The sequence below is a fragment of the Salvia splendens genome, chromosome 18, assembly GCF_004379255.2.
Source record: "Salvia splendens isolate huo1 chromosome 18, SspV2, whole genome shotgun sequence".
Lineage (NCBI taxonomy): Eukaryota > Viridiplantae > Streptophyta > Magnoliopsida > Lamiales > Lamiaceae > Salvia > Salvia splendens.
This window is the reverse complement of record NC_056049.1, coordinates 24,999,099-25,018,761: the sequence shown is the minus strand read 5'-3', so window position 1 is coordinate 25,018,761 and position 19,663 is coordinate 24,999,099. Positions and strand designations below refer to the sequence as shown.

General features: G+C 42.9%; 2 protein-coding genes across 2 annotated transcripts; both read left to right on the top strand.

The window, feature by feature from the left end:
• Positions 1-771: 771 nt before the first annotated feature.
• On the top strand, positions 772-1,792 carry LOC121776307 (endochitinase A-like). The gene is made up of 2 exons (XM_042173482.1): positions 772-1,205; positions 1,291-1,792. Exons 1-2 carry the CDS (start codon positions 800-802, stop codon positions 1,695-1,697), a joined length of 813 nt encoding a protein of 270 aa, XP_042029416.1. The 5' UTR covers positions 772-799; the 3' UTR covers positions 1,698-1,792.
• Positions 1,793-13,377: 11,585 nt separating this feature from the next.
• On the top strand, positions 13,378-16,470 carry LOC121776994. The gene has a single exon (XM_042174126.1). It carries the CDS (start codon positions 13,378-13,380, stop codon positions 16,468-16,470), a length of 3,093 nt encoding a protein of 1,030 aa, XP_042030060.1.
• The last annotated feature ends 3,193 nt before the right edge of the window (positions 16,471-19,663 follow it).

The window sequence follows — 19,663 nt, the reverse complement described above, 5'->3', positions numbered from 1 at the left end:
TGCTTAATAACATTGTTATGTTGCTTATAAGTGCCACGTGACAGCATATGGTTGGAAGGATATTGTGACTCTAAGGGTGAAAGAACACTAGTGCTCTTCTGCTAAACTTTCTCTATCTCTCTCTCTTATTTTATCAATATTGTATTAAAATTCGTGCCGAACTCAAAGTGCATATTCTTTACGTACGAGGGGAGTATGTGACATCTTTAGTAGGACAAATTAAAAAGGAAATGGTGATATCTACTTTGGGAAAATGGAAATACTATTTTGCGAAAGATCACATAATAAGTTGGCGTTATTTTTAAGTTGTGTGTTACTCAATCAGTCTTTGGCTGCTAAGTTGTGGTAAACCAGGAATTATCAAAAATATTATGAATAGTTGATATTTTAATCAATCAGTCTTCGGCTGCTAAGAGATCAATAATTTTTGTTAGTTATGCTTTGAAATTAAGGTATAAGGTTTACTCCTAGATATATAGTACTCTTTCCACCACCTATAAATCAATTATTTAATTAATTTTAGTTAGTCATGCTTTGAAATTAAGGTATAGGGTTTACTCCTAGATATAGTACTCTTTCCACCACCTATAAATCAATTAATTAAATTAAATAGAGGCAGATTTATTTCATTATATACGTAAATTCTTTTATATTGCTTATAGCATCATAAATCATAATTCAAAATTAAGATTAATTTCCTTAATATTTTGGACTTAATATTACCTATAAATACCCTCAATCCCTTCGTTCTTCACCACACCAAAACAACAATTTCTCACTCTTAATTATATCTCCAAACATGAAACGTTCTCTTACTCTCTACACCCTTCTTGCTCTCTTTTTGGCCACCGGAAAATACGCTTCCGGCCAGAACTGTGGCTGCGCTCCCAACCTATGCTGCAGCCAGTTCGGCTACTGCGGCTTCAGCGATGCCCATTGCGGAACTGGCTGCCGTTCGGGGCCATGTTTCGGTGGTTCACCGGGAGGAAGTAACGGAACCGTAGTTAGTAACATAGTGACGGATAATTTCTTCAATGGGATTGCTAAGCCGGCGCCGGCTGACTGCGCCGGGAAGGGCTTCTACACACGCGCCGCCTTCCTCCAGGCGATCAGGGCTTATCCTCAGTTCGGCACCACCGGCTCCACCGACAATGCTAAGCGGGAGATCGCGGCGTTCTTCGCTCATGTGACACATGAGACCGGACGTAAATTTGTATTTTTTTTAGTTAATAGTCATTTAAATCATGAAGTTTGGTAAAAAAAAATTAATTTGATTTGTTTCCAATGCAGACTTTTGCTACACACGGGAAATAAACGGTGGAACCTTTTGCGACAGCAGCTATAGACAGTGGCCTTGCACACCGGGCCAGTCCTATTATGGCCGAGGCCCGCTACAAATCACTTGGAACTTCAACTACGGCCCGGCTGGCCGGGCCATAGGGTTTGACGGATTGAACAACCCAGATCTCGTAGCTAGAGACCCTATTATCTCATTTAAGATCGCTTTGTGGTTCTGGGAGAAGAATGTGCACTCGCTTATCACATCGGGGCAGGGCTTCGGGGCGACTATCCGCGCCATCAACGGAAATCTTGAATGCAACGGCGGGAATCCGGCCACTGTGACTGCTAGGGTTAATTACTACACACACTACTGCAGCCAAATCGGAGTTAGTCCTGGACCTAATCTCCGTTGCTAGGAAAGATCATTGGAATAAATCAAGTTTGATCACTAAGAGAATGTAACAAAATTGTGTGAGAATAAATTACTACTAGTAAATAAGGTAGTGGAAAACACCGAATGCCATATTTACTTCACCAAAATTAAGTAACAATGCAATGTAGTAAGAATGAATAGCAAAATAATGAATCAGCAACAGTGAATAACAAACATTTTGTGAAATACCAACCATGGAAAGGAAATAGTATCACCAAACTAATCAAACTGAACATAATTTAATCATGATAATAAAATGTGAAAATAAAGAAATATATCCCTAAGGTGAAAGCAAGGTTCTTTCGTACTCAACGATAACCGAACTTTCATGCTCAACGATATCCGAATGACAATTAGAAACACAAAGCAATTCCAACTTCGGAGGAAACATCTCCAAGCTCACCCAATTGAGTAATGCGATTGTCTGATTTCACAATAAGAAATATATTGATGCAATGGAAATGCTGCAACCATTGACAAAGATCTAGGATGATCCATAACCTATCAAATAAATTCTCACAGTTGACACACTCAGACAGTAATGGGTGAAGAATGACAACGAAGAATAGAAACTGCATTAATAGTGAATGGAAATGAGCTCTAGATTCTCAATGACAACTTCAAACTCAATATTAGGTAGCTGCTTCTCTTATTCCATTCACATCTTTTCCCTTTCTTATTCAACTTGTTATTCTTCCAATGATCATAAATACGGATTCTAAGGTGAAACCAAGCTTCCTTGATACTCAATCAACTCAATATTCGAATTCGCGGGCTCAATGATATTCGGATACGCAGGCACCTTCAAATGCCCGATGAATTTCCGAGCACGATAATTATACAAAACCACATCATCCTTCCCGGGAAACCCCAAAACCACACAATCACAATTCTTGAAATCCACACAATCATCACTCAAAACCACAAAATCACACTTCTTCAAACCACAATCACAATTCTTGAAAACCACACAATCATCACTCCTCCAAATAGGCATTATTCCACAATAAGTTGATTCATGATTCCATATAAGCTCACTCCCTTCACCTCTTGACTCAAGCACAAGAAACGAAAATTCGTCCAACATTGCAAGAATCAATGGCCTGTCTGGAAACAACTCAAGTACTCCACCCGATATTGTGATTGTCTGAAACACTTCATTCTTCATATCAAAGCTCAGTATAACCCTCTCATCCCCTATCTGTGCTTCCCAATGCGCAGAAGAGTCATTCTTGCACAACGACTTTATCGGCCCAACCACCTGCAATTCTTGATCAATACCCAACTCCCTCCAAGAATTCGCCCTTCTCGAATACAGACTCGCTTGGAGACGGCCGTGTTCTACACACGACAGCAGTTGCACAACTTTGTAATCTTCATCGTTGAATCCAACTCCTACATACTGACTTATGGTACATTCATATGAATGAGAAAAAAGGGTGGGAGAAAGTGGTAAAGTCTTGATTTTTCCGAAGAAAGTATTGCACATAGATAGAGGTAGCCAAGCTAGACAACGTCGTATGCAGATTAGACCCTTAACCGTCCCAACTACTCTACATAGACCCATTGCGTCGCAAGTCATCAAGTCATACGACTTCCTCATGTCTAACAGCTTCATTGATACTTTCAAATTTCGAAAATTTCCCAATAAAGAAAATTGTAGACATGCCTCTCTAGCTTTGTTACCTCTCTCAGTGTGCAGTTTTGTAAAATGTTGAGAACCGATGGCGTCGCACCAGAATTTGCAGACAGCTCTGAATCTCAAGAGGGATCGTACGGGAAGATGCAAGAGTATCTCCAACACCACATCATTGTTCACGGCTTTGTGAGTGTACCGCTGAAATTTCATGGTGATCAATTGAGGAGTTGGGAAAATAACGGCGGTAAACTTAATTTTAACCCTTATTCTATTTTTATCGTACCAGTATTAGTTTATTTTCCAACTTTATTTAAGCTTTAATTCATAATGATTTATAGTCGGGGTGGGTGACTGAAGAGCAACGAGCATTCGATTTTCGTTCGAATAAAACTACAAACTACAAAATAGTATTATGCGGTCAACTGTATTTTTTTTAGGAAGAATTCTCTTTAGAAATCGTCAGATTTAATCGATTGCGAATACAAACAATTATACAACGAAGTGATGAAGTCGCATGACAATTAGAATTAAATGTGATTTAAAGATGAAGATGATAAAATCAACTAATTTAAGAAAATCAACTAATTTTCATTACACAACAATATTATTTTAACAATGATAAATCCACCTTCATCTAGAATCTTGAAGATTGTGCACGACATGCCTAAGTTGGAGAAGAGTCTCATCTTTGATACAGTTTTAAAATACAAGATTTGGAGGTAAGCAAATTATATTTTAGGTTTTATTTATTTTCTAGTTCGTAGAATTAGTAAATGGAAAAATATTAATTGTTTTTTCTTCTATCAAATTAGAGTTTTCTTTTAGTTTTATTTTTCATAAGTTTAGGATTTTTCTAGTTTGTAGTTTTATTCGAACGAAAATAGAATGCTCGTTGCTCTCCAGTCACCCACCCCTAAAATACAGTTGACAATTATTAAGATCTTGATACACATAGAAATTACAACCGATACACACGGAAGCTGAAAAAATAAAACTAAAGGATTTCTGAATGAAGGAAATGATATGTTGCATATTTTAACTTTTAATTCATTACGGTTTATAACCCTACTTCGCCATTTGTTTTTAACTTCATTTTATGAATGAGATGTGATAGAGTACGTACTAAACAAGCCCAACAGCAGTAAAGCCCAAGACAGAGTATCAGTTCGGCATGACTAAAGAGTATCAGTCCGGCGTGACTAAAGAGTTCAGTTCGGTACAACCAAAGAGTTCGGCCCCAGCCTACAGCTCGGTGAAAGCCAACTCATCAAGCTCTGCTCTCAGGTCGGCATCAAGCTCTACTCTCAGATCGGCAAAAGCTGCTCGGCAATAATTCAGCAGTTCGGTCTCAGTATTCGACCGAACTAGGAGATAGTGGACTCATACAAGATTTCTACCTCCACTACACCGACGATCTATTTAGTGGTGTCAAGCAGTCATTAACTCATGCAGGATAGTGGACCCATGCAAGGTCGCCACGATCTCCACGACATCCACTACCTAATAAATGCTGCATGCCACGATCTTAGTTCACTGTATAAATAGAACCTAGGTCAGATAGATAAGGTCTTCTGCTTCTTCTTTTAAACTCTAAAAAAGCTCTCTAGAGAGAATATCATAAAGCAGGCCAGTGTTGTAAGCTGTAATTCGCAGATCAAGCAATACAAACCTGCCCCCATTTCTCCCCGTGGACGTAGATTTACCTCAGTAAATCGAACCACGTAAAACCTCTGTGTCGTAATTTATTTTTACGTGCATTAATTACCATCGAAAATTCGCCGCTTCATCACTGGCGCCGTCTGTGGGAAACAGAGAACCAAATTTGTGATAAAGCGAGTTTTTGATCCTCTTCTACCAAAAAAAAAAAAAAAAAAAAAAAAAATGCATACCAGATCACATAACACCCGTGCCTCCGTCCGTGATAACCATGAGGAAGCTAATCCAGCAGCCCATAGGCCTGGAAAGCAGCCTCGTGAAAAATCTACTTCCAGTTCTCACGGAGAAGGAGCAAGCCGCTCAAAAGGTCCACACACCGAGTCTTCCCAGCAGCCTGATTTGAACGAGGCTGTCAAGCTGTTCTTGGCCGAGAAGCAGGAGGAGTTCTTAACCTTCCTGCAGAAGAGCCAACAGTCGGAGAAGACAACGGCGGATTCTCCCTCCTCATCCAGACATGAAAGTCACTACCGCAGTAGTGACGTGTCTTCCAGGAGAAAGAATCCTCAACCCCGACATGTTCCTCCTCGGTACCGGAACCACAGGAGAACTCCATCTCCTCCGTACCGAAGAGATGTCGGGTTCGCCATGTACGGAGCATTAAAGACTCCATTCTCGGACGACATCACCCGGACTCCTTTGCCGCGGAACTACCGGACACCGTCAATGACTTATGACGGGCTAGAGGATCCTCATGACTTCTTGGGACGCTATCAATATAATATGGCGAACCAGGGTCTCAATGAGGTCCACATGTGCAAGCTGTTCCCCGAGTTGCTCATCGGGAACGCCAGAAGGTGGTTCGACAGCCTTCCTCAAGGCAGCATCAGATCCTACCGAGATCTCATGGATGCTTTCCACAGGAGGTTCTTTCAGAAAGCGGAAGCCCGAATCACTTCGGCTCAGCTGCTTTCTATACGTCAAGGTCGCGACGAAAAGATCAGCGACTTCCTGACGAGATTCCATAAGGAATGCCTACAAGTAGATAATCTCAATGATCTACTTGTCATCTCGGCATTCCAAAATGGAATCCTGCCCGGAGCTCTCTACAGAAAGCTCGTGGAGTGCGGTCCGCAAACAGCTCAAGAAATGTGGGACATTGCGGACCAGTTTTCTCGTGCGGATGAGGCAGACCGTCGAAAACGGTCGTTAGACAGCTCATCCCAAGGAGACAAAAGGAAGCCCGATCAAAGCGACCAGGTGCTTCCTCGCCGAACTCCTTTTGAAAGAATTCAAAGGGCACCAGTACAAGGCAGATTGGGACCACGTCTCAATCCTGAGAAGCCGCCCGCTCAGTTCGTACCATTAAACAAGTCAAGAGCGGAAATTTTCGAACTACATTCCGATATGTTCGAAAAACCAAAGCGGATGACGAAATCAGCCGCACGGCGACTTCAGGATCAATATTGCTCCTTCCATCAAACCCACGGTCACGATACCGAGGAGTGCCGAGATTTGGCTGCAGGTATTGACGTTCTTGTGAAAACAGGAACGTTAAAAAAATACCAAAGCAAGCAGCCGAAAAAGAACAAAAGGCAGAGAAGTGCGAACTGCAATCCTCAGGATCCGAAAAGACATGAGGATCCCGAAGACGACGACGAGCCGCAATACGATGGAGTAATCCTGACTATTGATGCTCTCCCAGCCGGGAAGACTAAGTCGTCCCTAAAAGCAGAACGCAGAGGTTCCAATCAAGAGGAACCAACACATAAAAGGCTGAAGAAAGACGAAGTGATTACATTTTCAGATGCCGATCCCGTCCCAGCCATCTCTCCTCACCAAGACGCTATTGTCATCCAAGCCGGGGTGGCAAACAAACTGGTCCACAGAGTATTTGTGGATACAGGAGCGTCAGTCAGCATTCTTTTTAAAGAATGTTTCGATAAAATGGAAGTGGATCCAGCTCGGCTCAGTCCGGCTCCACTTCCTCTGAAAAGTTTCGCCCAGGAGGACACCCGCCCTGAAGGTATTATCAGCCTTCCGATCACGGTGGGAAAAGCGCCTACAAGCTCCAATACGATGATCGAGTTCTTTGTGGTGAAAGCTCGGTCTCCGTACAACATCATCCTGGGGAGGGACTGGCTCAACACAGTTCGGGCCGTTTGCTCTACTTATCACCTCACCATCAAGATTCCCACTAAAAATGGGATAGCGGTCATCCGAGGTGATCAAAAGAGAGCAAAAGAATGTCTGCAGATTGCGCTAAAAAGTGCCGAGCAATCAGTTCGGCACCATCAAGCATAGCAATCACAGCAACCGGAGTCGGAGGCAAGCGAGATGACCGAAGTCACTTCAGAGCCGAACTCAATGACTGTTCAGTTATACGAAGATGATCCATCCAGAACGGTCAACGTCGGCTTCGCAGGAACGCCTCTACTCCGGGAAAAGACCATTCAGCTCCTCAAGGAGTACAAAGATGTCTTTGCATGGTCTCCGTTGGACATGACCGGAGTGCCCCCCGAGGTAATCACTCATCGGTTAAATATTGATCCTTCAATCCGGCCAGTAAAACAGAAGCAAAGACTCTTTGCGGCAGAAAGAAGCCAAGTCATCCATGACGAAGTCCGCCAATTACTAAAAGCGGATGTACTATTCGAGGTGAAATATCCTTCTTGGGTGGCCAATCCTGTGATGATCAAGAAAAAAGGAGGAGGATGGCGGATGTGCATAGACTTTACCGATCTAAACAAGCACTGTCCAAAAGATTGCTATCCCCTTCCGAATATAGATAAAAAAGTAGAAGCTTTGATCGGCTTCGAAATTTTCTGTTTTCTTGATTTATACAAAGGATATCACCAAGTGTTGATGGATGAGAGTGACGCTCCGAAAACAGCTTTCATCACCGATTTCGGCATTTTCGCTTATAAAAAGATGCCATTCGGTTTAAAGAATGCCGGAGCCACTTATCAAAGGATGGTAGACAAGCTTTTTCGGCACCTAATCGGGAAACAGGTTGAAGTGTATGTCGACGACATAGTTGTCAAAAGCAAAAGCACTTCGGAGTACGAAGACAACCTCAAATCCACTCTCGACGTGCTCCGGAAAGCCAACCTCAAACTCAACCCCCAAAAATGTACCTTTTTGGTAGATTCAGGAAAATTTCTGGGTTGTTGGGTTTCAAAGGACGGACTCAAGGCAAACCCTTCAAAAGTTCAAGTCATTCAAAACATGGCAATGCCGAAGTCCATACATGACGTGCAAAGGCTAACCGGATGTCTAGCCGCACTGAATCGATTCCTTTCCCAAGCAGCCGAAAAGCAACTGCCGTTCTTCAAAGTGTTGAAAAAAGCACCAAAGTTCGAGTGGGGAGCCGAGCAGAAAAAGGCCTTTGACGAGCTCAAAAGTTATCTAGCCGAGCTTCCTATTCTCTCTGCTCCAACCGAAGCCGAAGTAATATTCTTATACTTAGCGGCATCAGATCAAACCATCAGCGCGGTGCTTGTACGAGAAGAAGGCCTAAAGCAGTTTCCCATCTACTTTACAAGCCGAGCATTAAGAGGTCCAGAAACAAGGTATCAACCTCTGGAAAAAATTGCTCTGGCGTTAGTAAATGCAGCAAGGAGACTGCGGCCATACTTCTATGCTCACAAGGTATGTGTCTTAACCGATCTGCCTCTTCGGCAAGTTTTGACCAAGCCAGAAGCATCAGGCAGAATCGCCAAATGGGCCATAGAGCTGGGAGAACACTCGATCGAGTACCTACCTCGGAAAGCCATCAAGGGACAAGCCTTGGCAGATTTTCTTACAGAGGCCAAGTTCGATCAAGCAATCCCTGTCATTGCCGAACAGAAAAAGTCTGCCAATGCCGAACTTGCACAGCCCTTGGAATCCGAAGTAGAGCCGCCAGACTGCTGGAGCGGATTCGTAGATGGAGCTTCAAACAAGATGGGAAGTGGAGCTGGTATTTTACTCGTCGCTCCCGACGGACACGAGGTAACCTACTCACTTCGGTTCCTATTCCCCACTACTAATAATGAAGCCGAGTACGAAGCCCTCCTGGCCGGACTTCAGTTAGCGCAAAGTCTGCTCGTCAAATCTCTCAAAGTCCATTGTGATTCACAAGTCATAGTAAATCACATGTTGGGTACCAGTGAAGCCCGTGACGAGAGAATGAAGAAGTATTTGGACAAAGCGCAAAGCATCAGCCGAAGTTTCTCCTATTTTCGGATAATCCGCGTTCCCAGAGCGGAAAATAGCCGAGCAGATACCTTAAGTAAGTTGGCCTCAGATCCGAGCTCAAAGGCGGAAGAATTAATGCATCGAAGCATTGATGAAGCCGAGGTACATTCAATATCCAGCTCGCCGAACTGGATGACGCCGATCTTGCAGTATCTGGATCAAGGACAATTGCCCGAAGATAAGAGAGAAGCTCGGAAGATCACGTGCCGAGCACTTCGGTACGAACTTCATGAAGGAGTCCTCTTTAGAAAGTCTTACCTCCAGCCGTTATTGCGGTGCGTAGGACCAGAAGAGACGGACTACATCCTCAGAGAAGTTCATGAAGGGTCGTGCGGTAGCCACATCGGAGCTAGAGCTTTAGCTAAAAAAGTTCTAAGATGGGGATATTATTGGCCAACCTTGGTACAAGAAGCAGTGCAGCTCGTCAAGACATGCCCGAAGTGCCAAATCCATGCAAATATCCCAAGAATGCCGCAGACCGATCTATCCACTATGCAAAGCCCTTGGCCTTTCATGCAATGGGGCATAGACATAGTGGGACCACTTCCTCAAGCTCCTCGGCAAATGAAATTCCTAGTCGTTGCCGTGGACTACTTTACGAAGTGGGTAGAAGCTGAACCATTAGCTACGATAACGAGCTCGAAGGCATTGGATTTCGTCTGGAAGAACATAGTGTGCCGATTTGGCATACCCCACATCCTCATCTCGGATAACGGGACTCAGTTCACCGACAAGACGTTCAAGAATTGGTGCCAAGAGCTGAATATTCAACAGCGGTTCACTTCGGTCTCTCATCCACAAGCAAACGGACAAACGGAGGTAACAAATCGTATCCTGGTGAAAGGGTTAAAAGCTCGGTTAGAACAAGCCAAAGGACAATGGGTAGAAAATCTCCCTCAAGTCCTATGGTCCTACCGAACTACACCCACAACCTCCAATGGTGAAACTCCATACAGTCTGGTGTACGGCACTGAAGCCGTAATTCCGGTGGAGATCGGCGTACCCAGTCCCCGAACTCTAAATTTCTCCTCAGAAATGAATGACGACGGACTGAGAGCCGAGCTAGATCTTGCCGAAGAAAGAAGAGAATTGGCATGCATAAAAGCAGCCAAGTACAAGGAGCAAGTAGCCCGGTATTACAACCAAAGGGTGAAGAAGCTGCAATTTCAAGTGGGAGATCTCGTCCTGAGAAACAATGAAGTAAGCCGAGCAGAAAAGCTGGGCAAGCTCGAACCCACATGGGAAGGTCCGTATCGGGTATCAGAAGTCCTCGGCAAAGGGTCTTACAAATTGGCTCACATGTCAGGAGAACAGGTACCCCGAACATGGCACATTTCCAACCTCAAAAAGTTCCATTTGTAAGAGACAGTCCGGTCAGTCAGTCTTGAGTCCTGTTTGCTCAATGTGCTTTATTTGGTTTACTTGGTCTTTATTTGTCTCTGTGCGTTTTGTTTGTGTGTTTTGTCTGTCTCTGTGCGTGTCGTCTCTTACAAATGTTACTGAGGTATCTTGTTCTTCGAAGACTGATCCCCTTCTTAGAACATATACAAGCCCACGATTGTGCGTCAAAGCTTCTAAAGAGGATACAAGACCACAATTCAGCTTAAACAAGCAGTTCGTCTGAAACGAGCTGCAACAAGCCCACGATTGTGCGTCAAAGCTTCTAAAGAGGATACAAGACCACAATTCAGCTTAAACAAGCAGTTCGTCTGAAACGAGCTGCAACAAGCCCACGATTGTGCGTCAAAGCTTCTAAAGAGGATACAAGACCACAATTCAGCTTAAACAAGCACTTCGTCTGAAACGAACTGCAGCAAAAGTCCAATTCTCGCGATAAAACTTGCCTGAATTAGGACTAGGGAAAGTCCGATCCACGCGATAAAACTCGCCGAATTAGGACAAGGGAAAGTCCGATCCCCAAATTAGGACAAGGGAAAGTCCGATCCCCAAATTAGGACAACGGAAAGTCCGATCCGAGCGATAAAACTCGCCAAATTAGGACACAAACCAAGTCCGGTCAAAGAAGAGTTCACTTCATGAGACCGTGGACAAACATCAACTTACCCCATACTTTTTTCCAGAATGCCGAAGTGATTCACTTCGCTTTTCGGGGGGGGTAATGATAGAGTACGTACTAAACAAGCCCAACAGCAGTAAAGCCCAAGACAGAGTATCAGTTCGGCATGACTAAAGAGTATCAGTCCGGCGTGACTAAAGAGTTCAGTTCGGTACAACCAAAGAGTTCGGCCCCAGCCTACAGCTCGGTGAAAGCCAACTCATCAAGCTCTGCTCTCAGGTCGGCATCAAGCTCTACTCTCAGATCGGCAAAAGCTGCTCGGCAATAATTCAGCAGTTCGGTCTCAGTATTCGACCGAACTAGGAGATAGTGGACTCATACAAGATTTCTACCTCCACTACACCGACGATCTATTTAGTGGTGTCAAGCAGTCATTAACTCATGCAGGATAGTGGACCCATGCAAGGTCGCCACGATCTCCACGACATCCACTACCTAATAAATGCTGCATGCCACGATCTTAGTTCACTGTATAAATAGAACCTAGGTCAGATAGATAAGGTCTTCTGCTTCTTCTTTTAAACTCTAAAAAAGCTCTCTAGAGAGAATATCATAAAGCAGGCCAGTGTTGTAAGCTGTAATTCGCAGATCAAGCAATACAAACCTGCCCCCATTTCTCCCCGTGGACGTAGATTTACCTCAGTAAATCGAACCACGTAAAACCTCTGTGTCGTAATTTATTTTTACGTGCATTAATTACCATCGAAAATTCGCCGCTTCATCAAGATGCACTATCATGTGCCCGAGCTTCAAACAATTTGCGTGGGATCCGACCCGATTAGACCAGACCTGACCCATTTTTTTTAATATTGACTTTAATTCATTAAAACAATGACCTTTAAAATAAATATTATCCACGATTTATAGAACCATTTATTTTATTACACTTTTAGTACGCGGACATCACATTTAACCAACTTTTTACTCCAATATAAAACTAATACTTTAAATGGGTCTCACGTTCCACTCACTTTTTCCATTTACTTTTCTTCACAAAGTCAAACAATTTTTTAAAACCCGTGCTTAGCCAAAATGACTCTTTAAATCGTGGTCGGAGGGAGTAATTTATTGCTCCTACTAAATTACTCTTGTCCTCACGGGCGATTTTGGTCAATTACATGTAATATGGTTTGTATAAGATTCGAATAAAGCATAATCAATCAAACTGCATTTATTTCAATCCCATTAATCAGCTCATTAGGCCTTACATATTTCAATATTCTCTCTTTACAACAATCTCATTGTAATATCGTACCCCCGAGCTAAAAGTTCTTGATCGGTCACTGCTGAATACTATATTTACCTCACCACAATTAAGAAACAATGCAATGTAAGAGTGAATAACCATTGAATAATAGAATAATGATTCAGCCACATCAAATAACAAACATTTTGTGAAAATGATACGGATCACTCGAGCATGCAAGACGAGGAACCAGCTGTAGAAGTACCGGCGACAGCCACGAAGACCAGGAAGCGAATGCAGCAGAAGAGGTCCGAGGGGAATGTGGAGGCAAGATCGTTGAGGCCAAGGGATCGAATTAAACCCCCGCAGAAGCTGGCGAAATACGTCGCCAAGTAACAACGTGATTAAGGAGAAGATGCTCTGTTTTGTTAGCTCTTATTCTGTTTTGTTATTTATTATTTTAGTTTGTTTCCTTTTTCATAGCTCATTAGTTAAGCTTTATTAATTGAATTATGGTAATCGCGTCGGGCGTCTATTAAGCCCCGTTCGGGTTTTCTTCGTTGATTCTTTCCCGGACGTCTAGGTTAGGTCGAATCAACCCTAGGGTCTTAGTATAAATAGGGCCATGTTTTCGAATATTCAATCATCAATATATCATATTCTTTCGGCCCAAGGCTTGAGCAACAAGAAACGCAAACCCTACCGCTGACGACGAGTCTCTCGCTCGCGTGCAGCTTCCTCGCCGGAAATCGCCGACGACCCAGACCTCCTGGGCGCCAGATAATTCCCGGCCGCGTCTCTTGATCGCGTGTTAATCAACGTTGGGAGCAGCGCTCCTAACAATTGGTGTCTTTCATTGCGTACTCACCATGGATGTTTCTGACTCTGTTCTACCACCAGCAGGCCTCCTGACAGGCGGCAACGCTCAAGAAATCATGGCGAACCGGCCCCATCGCGAGGAATCGCTCACTCACCGTGGCAGCAACGGCCACCGGCCACCGCCACAGGGCGATCCACAATCGAGTACCATCCACATCGAAGGCTCGGGTCCCCGTGATCCGATTTCTTTGGGGTTCGAGAAGATTATGCAGCGCTTTGATAACCTGGAATTTCGCTTGGCCGCAACTGATCGGAGGGTTGACGGTTTGGAGGTTCCGCTCCTCCCTGATCCGGATCCACCATACTTTTCAGATGATACGGATGTGATTCCGCATCGCACTCATCGCGAGGTTATGGCTTCCGACGGGGATGTCCCCCGGTATTTCAACCACGGCCGCCGCGCTCGTGGTGGGGACGTCCGCCGACGACGAGTTGATTTTCGCGACCACCCACGACGGGAGGGTTTGATGACTGCTCAACACCATGGCCCTGCTGTTCGTCGAGACCGCACATACTCCGGACGTGGGTCAGCATGGGATAGACCCATGCCTCAGTTCCCTCAGGAGTGGGGTCGAGGTTTTAACGGGTACCGCCACTCTACATCATGGGACCCACCCTCACACCGTCATACAAACAACACGGGCAGAAGGGAGACGCCGCGGGATCTTGACATGAAAGCTCCCCGTTTCGACGGCTCCGACGCTTCGAATTGGATTTCTAGAGTCGAATATTATTTCGACCATTTACAATTGGCAGATGAAGATCGTCTACACTATGTGGTAATGTTGTTTCAGCCACTGGCGGCTGAATGGATTTTTAATTACAGAGCCAACAACCCGGTCGTGACGTGGCTTGAGTTTCTGGAGGATGTCCGCCATAGGTTCGACCCCCAGAGCTTCCGTAATTGCGCGGGACCCTTATCGAAGCTGGTGCAGACGGGCAGTGTAGCAGAGTATCACGATGCCTTTGATAGATACCTTAATAGGGTGCAAGGGATTTCCGAGGAGGCCCTAATTCCGATCTTCATCACGGGGCTCAAGGAGCCCATCCAAGAAAAGGTCGAGTTACAGCAGCCATCTTCTTTGGCAGAAGCGATGGCTTTGGCACTGAGGCTGGCCTCGTCGCACGAGGAGCGTCATCCCCAACAACTCCGGGGTAAATGGGGCGGTCGGGAGTCCCGTTTTACACACCCTGCCAGTAGCCCAGCCACGACCCCAGCCCCCTCCAGTCAGCTCGCTGCAGCCCAGCCTAGGGAGACGGTGAAACCCGGCTTCCGGCCCATTCGGGTCTCGAACGCTGAAAAGGCTGAGCGCTCCCGGAAAGGATTATGTTACCACTGTCCAGAGAAGTGGGTGCCGGGGCATGTGTGCAAGCTGAAGGTTCTGTGTTATATAGGCGACGACGAGACCACGGATGACCTGGACGGGTCAGACGCAGAGGACGACCCAGAGACAGTGATCACGGCGGACCTCTCACATCTCCACACATTGTCGGGAACCAGCAAGTCCCGCCCTTTCAACGTTATAGGCACAATCGGGAAGACTACAGTCAGCATACTTATCGATACAGGGAGCAACCATGATTTTCTCCACCCCCGAGTGGCAGAGCAATTGCACTTATCCTTGACCCCAATCCGGCCATTTAGAGTCTATGTGGGCAATGGTGCATCATTGATTTGTTCACATACAGCACGCAGAACCAAGCTCTCTATCCAGGGCGTCGACTTCCTTCTGGACTTGCACATCATGGAAATTCATGGTCCGGATATTGTGCTCGGTATGGATTGGTTGGAGTCATTGGGACGAATATCGGCGGATTTTGTGGGGAAAACCTTGGAATTTTCGCAGAATGGAGTACCTGTAGCACTACACGGAGTGCAACCCTCTCCGCGCCTTATCACCTTGCAGTCATTAGCAATGTTGGCTGCCCACCCCACGGCCAACGAGTTTTACGAGATAGTGAGGATTGAGCCTGAGGTGCAGGACACCAGCGTGGACTCTCCCCAGGATACACCGCCGACGGTCCAGGCGGTGTTGGAGAGATTTCGGCCGGTATTTGAGGTGCCGACGGGGATGCCACCGCGACGTGAATATGATCATCGGATACACCTGCTGCCTAATTCTAAACCAGTCAATGTGCGGCCCTATAGGTACCCCTATTTTCAAAAAAATGAGATCGAAAGACAGGTGAGGGAAATGCTCGCGCAAGGGATTATTCAACGGAGTCAGAGTCCGTTCTCGTCCCCGGTCCTGTTAATTAGAAAGAAAGATGGATCATTCCGGTTTTGCATCGACTACAGGGCCTTGAACATGGCTACGGTGCCCGACCATTTTCCAATCCCAACAGCAGATGAACTCTTCGACGAGCTGGGACGTGCGAAATTTTTCACCAAACTGGATTTGAGGTCCGGTTACCATCAGATTCGCATGCATGATGCGGACGTGTTTAAAACAGCTTTCAGGACACACGACGGCCATTTTGAATTCTTAGTAATGCCGTTCGGCCTTACCGATGCTCCGTCAACATTTCAGGCCGCCATGAACGGGATTTTTCAGCCATTATTGAGGAAGTGTGTAATTGTATTCTTCGATGACATCCTCGTATACAGTTCAACATTGGATGACCACTGCTCTCACCTACAGCAGGTGCTCGAGTTATTGCAGTCCCATAAATTCTTCGTCAAGCTCTCCAAATGTTCGTTTTGCAGCACGACGGTTGAGTATTTGGGCCATTTGGTCTCAGACGGCAGCCTAAAGGCCGACCCCGCAAAGATCGATGCAATGACGTCATGGCCAACACCTAGGACCGTGAAACAACTACGTGGATTTTTGGGCTTAACAGGGTATTATCGACGCTTCATTGCTAATTATGCCATGATTGCCGCACCCTTAACTGATTTATTAAAGGAGTCCTTCGTATGGTCCGAAGCGGGGGATGCCGCGTTCGCGGCCCTCAAAGGGGCCATGACTACAGCTCCGGTTTTGAGTTTACCGGATTTTGAGAAGCAATTTTGCGTTGAGACGGACGCTTCAGATGTGGGAATTGGGGCGGTGTTAATCCAAGATAAACATCCCATTGCCTAGCTCCAGAAGAGCTTACGCAGATTAGACCCAGCTACCCTTTCATAGTCCGTGTCGAACACCATGCAACTTTAATGAGATCCCGTTGGCTAGGACCTCAATGCATAGTTTCAATTTTTCTTTATAATTACGGAGAAAATAGCACTGTAGACGTACCGCGTATTCATCGTTGTACTTGTTGAGCCGCTGAGTGTGCAGTTTTCTAAAATCTTGAGAATCGATGACGTCACACCACAATTTGCAGACAGTTCTCAATATCAAGAGGGATTGAAGGGGAAGATTCAAGAATATCAGTGTTAACACATCGTAGTTCATGGCCATGTTTGTGAATGAATTGAAGGAGGTACATTGTCATTTTCAAGAGGGGTAATTAGTGACGGCGGTAATTAGAGTTAGGGTTGTTTTATGGGCCATACACTTAATTTTAGCCCTGATTCTACTTTTATTATGTTAAATATTGATCATTAATATTTAACCAATTGCTTATGCTTGAATAACTCACGCCTACCGGAGCTTCCAGCGCTTATGCTTGAATAGAGATCATACATAAACATCATTTGCAACAATACAAATTGTTCCAAATCATCAAGATTCTAGATTAAGGTGGATTCATCAATGTTAAAAAAATATTGTGGTGTAATTAATTGCAATATTTTTAAAAATATTGTGGAGTAGTATATGATAAGCACACAATCTTCAAATTCTAGCTCAAGGTGGATTCATCAGTGTTAAAAGAATTTTGTGGGTTAATTAATTGCAATCTTTTTAAATTTTAATCAATGAACCAATGTTAGTTTTAGCCAACAAACTATTTTGTGCAGAAAAACTAGCAAATCAAAGCCTAACAATAACAATATAAATATAAATAAAGCACAATAAAGAATACTAAACAAACCTAAAACTTTGTTATCCGAGTTCGGCCAGTTATGCCTACGTTTCGAGCACCAATTTTGCCTATGCCTCTAAGCAACCTTAAGGTGAAATGAAGCTTCCTTCATACTCAACTATAGCCGAAGTCACCGGAAAATCCAAATGCGCGATGAATTCCCGAGCACGACAATCATACAAAAGTAAAAAAAGTCTTGCTTCTATAAAATCAATCAACCACCAAACCACACAATCACGCTTCTTAAACACCGCAAAATCATCGCTCCTCCAAAGAGGCATATTCCAAACACTATTTTGTTCCATATTCGTTATACGAGTCCATATAAGCTCACTCCCTTCGCCTCTCGACTCATAAACCATCACCATTGTCGACCTATAAACCATCCCCTTCTTATTGGGGAATAAAACAAACGGGCATTCATCCTTTGCAAGAATCTCAAAATCTATGTAAAACAACTCAAGTACTTGACCCGATATTGTGAATGTCAGAAACACTTCATTCTCCATATCAAAGCTTAGTATGACAAGCGATGAGTCTCCCCGCCGCCAACATATCCAGTGCGCAAAGGAGCCATTCTTGCACAACGACTTTATGGGACTATGGATAATCAATTCTTGATCAAAAGCCAACTTCCTCCAAGAATTCATCCTTCTCGAATACAGGTAGGCTTGGATACATCTGTTGCATGAGATGCACGACAACAGCTGCACCACTTTGTACTCTTCATCGAAACCAACTCCAACCTGTTGGACATGAAGGGTCCTTCCACAACAAGAAGTGTGGAGAGAAAGGGGTAGAAATTCTTGAATTGACTAGAAAAGGATTGTATATGACTATGAATGGAATATTTCCTTCTGAACAAGTGTTTATGCAGATTACTTAAAAGTCATAAATGATGATGGAGTACAAAATTGACCTTTTAATCTAGATTTATAGTATTAAATAGAATTGATTATATTTACTAAATACCTTTTGAAGTGCTTTATTTGGATGTCGCAACTTAGTTAAGTCATTAATCTTTATTAACAAAAATAAAACATCTTACTTTATTCTCCTACTTTACTCTCTTTTATTTCTCTTATTTTATTTTAGATTGAACTACAGGAATAGTACCTGATCTTTCACTTTCGCACATAAATGGTATCTGATCTTTATTTTATATCGTTTTTGGTACCTATAAATCACATTTTTGCTCGAACTCGGCACCTCATGCAATAATGTCTAAGCTTCTTGCCGCTAGGACAAAGGCTCTGGACATCCCAAGATGCTTTCTAAACAAATACATTTTTTCCATTTGTGTCATAAATGATATTTTGGGCACACACAAAACTAGTACCTAAAGTGATATTATAATATCTTCTCTCATTCTCCTCACTCTTTATACTATTATTATTAATCAATATTAATACTATTATTTTGATGTTATAAATTAATAATTAATTTATTTTTTAATATCATTCAAATATACTTAATTAAATTATAGTTATAATTATATTTAATTAGTAATATAATAATATTATTGTTATAATACTAAAAACTACTAGTATTTAAAAAATAATTATAGATATAATTATTTTAATTTTGATTCATATAATATTATATGATAATAACTATTATTATTATTATTTTATATTAAATTAATAACTAATCAATATAGTCTTAATAAAAATTTAAAATTGTGAATTGTATTCATAATGATATAAACAATTGAATATTTTTAGTTAGGTGTTTCAACCCTAAAATGAGTATAAAATGATTTAATTAAAAATTTTCAATTAATTTAATTAGTTTAAATAATTAATTTAATTTGGTGTTTTGTTCTTGATTTATATTATAAATGCAATTAGATGTATCTATAAAAAACACTAAAAAGACAGAAGAGAAAAGAAGAGAAAAGAAAAAAGAGGTAACACAAACTAAGGAGGAAAAAAAAAAGAAAGGAAGATAAAATACTAGTAAAAAGTAAGAAGAAATGAAGAAAAAAGAAAAAGAACGAAACTAAAGAAGAAAATAAAGAAATAAGAAATGAAGAAAAAAGAAATCAGATATTTGGTACTATTTAATTGAAAATTTATAAAAATATCCCCCATAACAAAAAATCACATATTTGGTACCTAAGATTATTTTTGTCATTGGGTACCAAAAATGATATAAAATAAAGATCATGTACCATTTATGTGCGAAAGTAAAAGATCATGTACCTATGTATTTTTATCTTCGTTAATTTCATTTGGCACAATTTTTTTTAACTTCATTCCCAAAAAACACCATAAATATAAATAAGTAGGGACTAAGGGTGTAAAATAG

Bases quoted from the DNA above. Each gene is read 5' to 3' on its own strand.
- LOC121776307 (XM_042173482.1), top strand. From the start codon at position 800: ATGAAACGTTCTCTTACTCTCTACACCCTTCTTGCTCTCTTTTTGGCC. The intron at 1,206-1,290 runs GTAAATTTGTAT...TTTCCAATGCAG, and splicing joins TGTGACACATGAGACCGGAC to ACTTTTGCTACACACGGGAA.
- LOC121776994 (XM_042174126.1), top strand. From the start codon at position 13,378: ATGGATGTTTCTGACTCTGTTCTACCACCAGCAGGCCTCCTGACAGGC.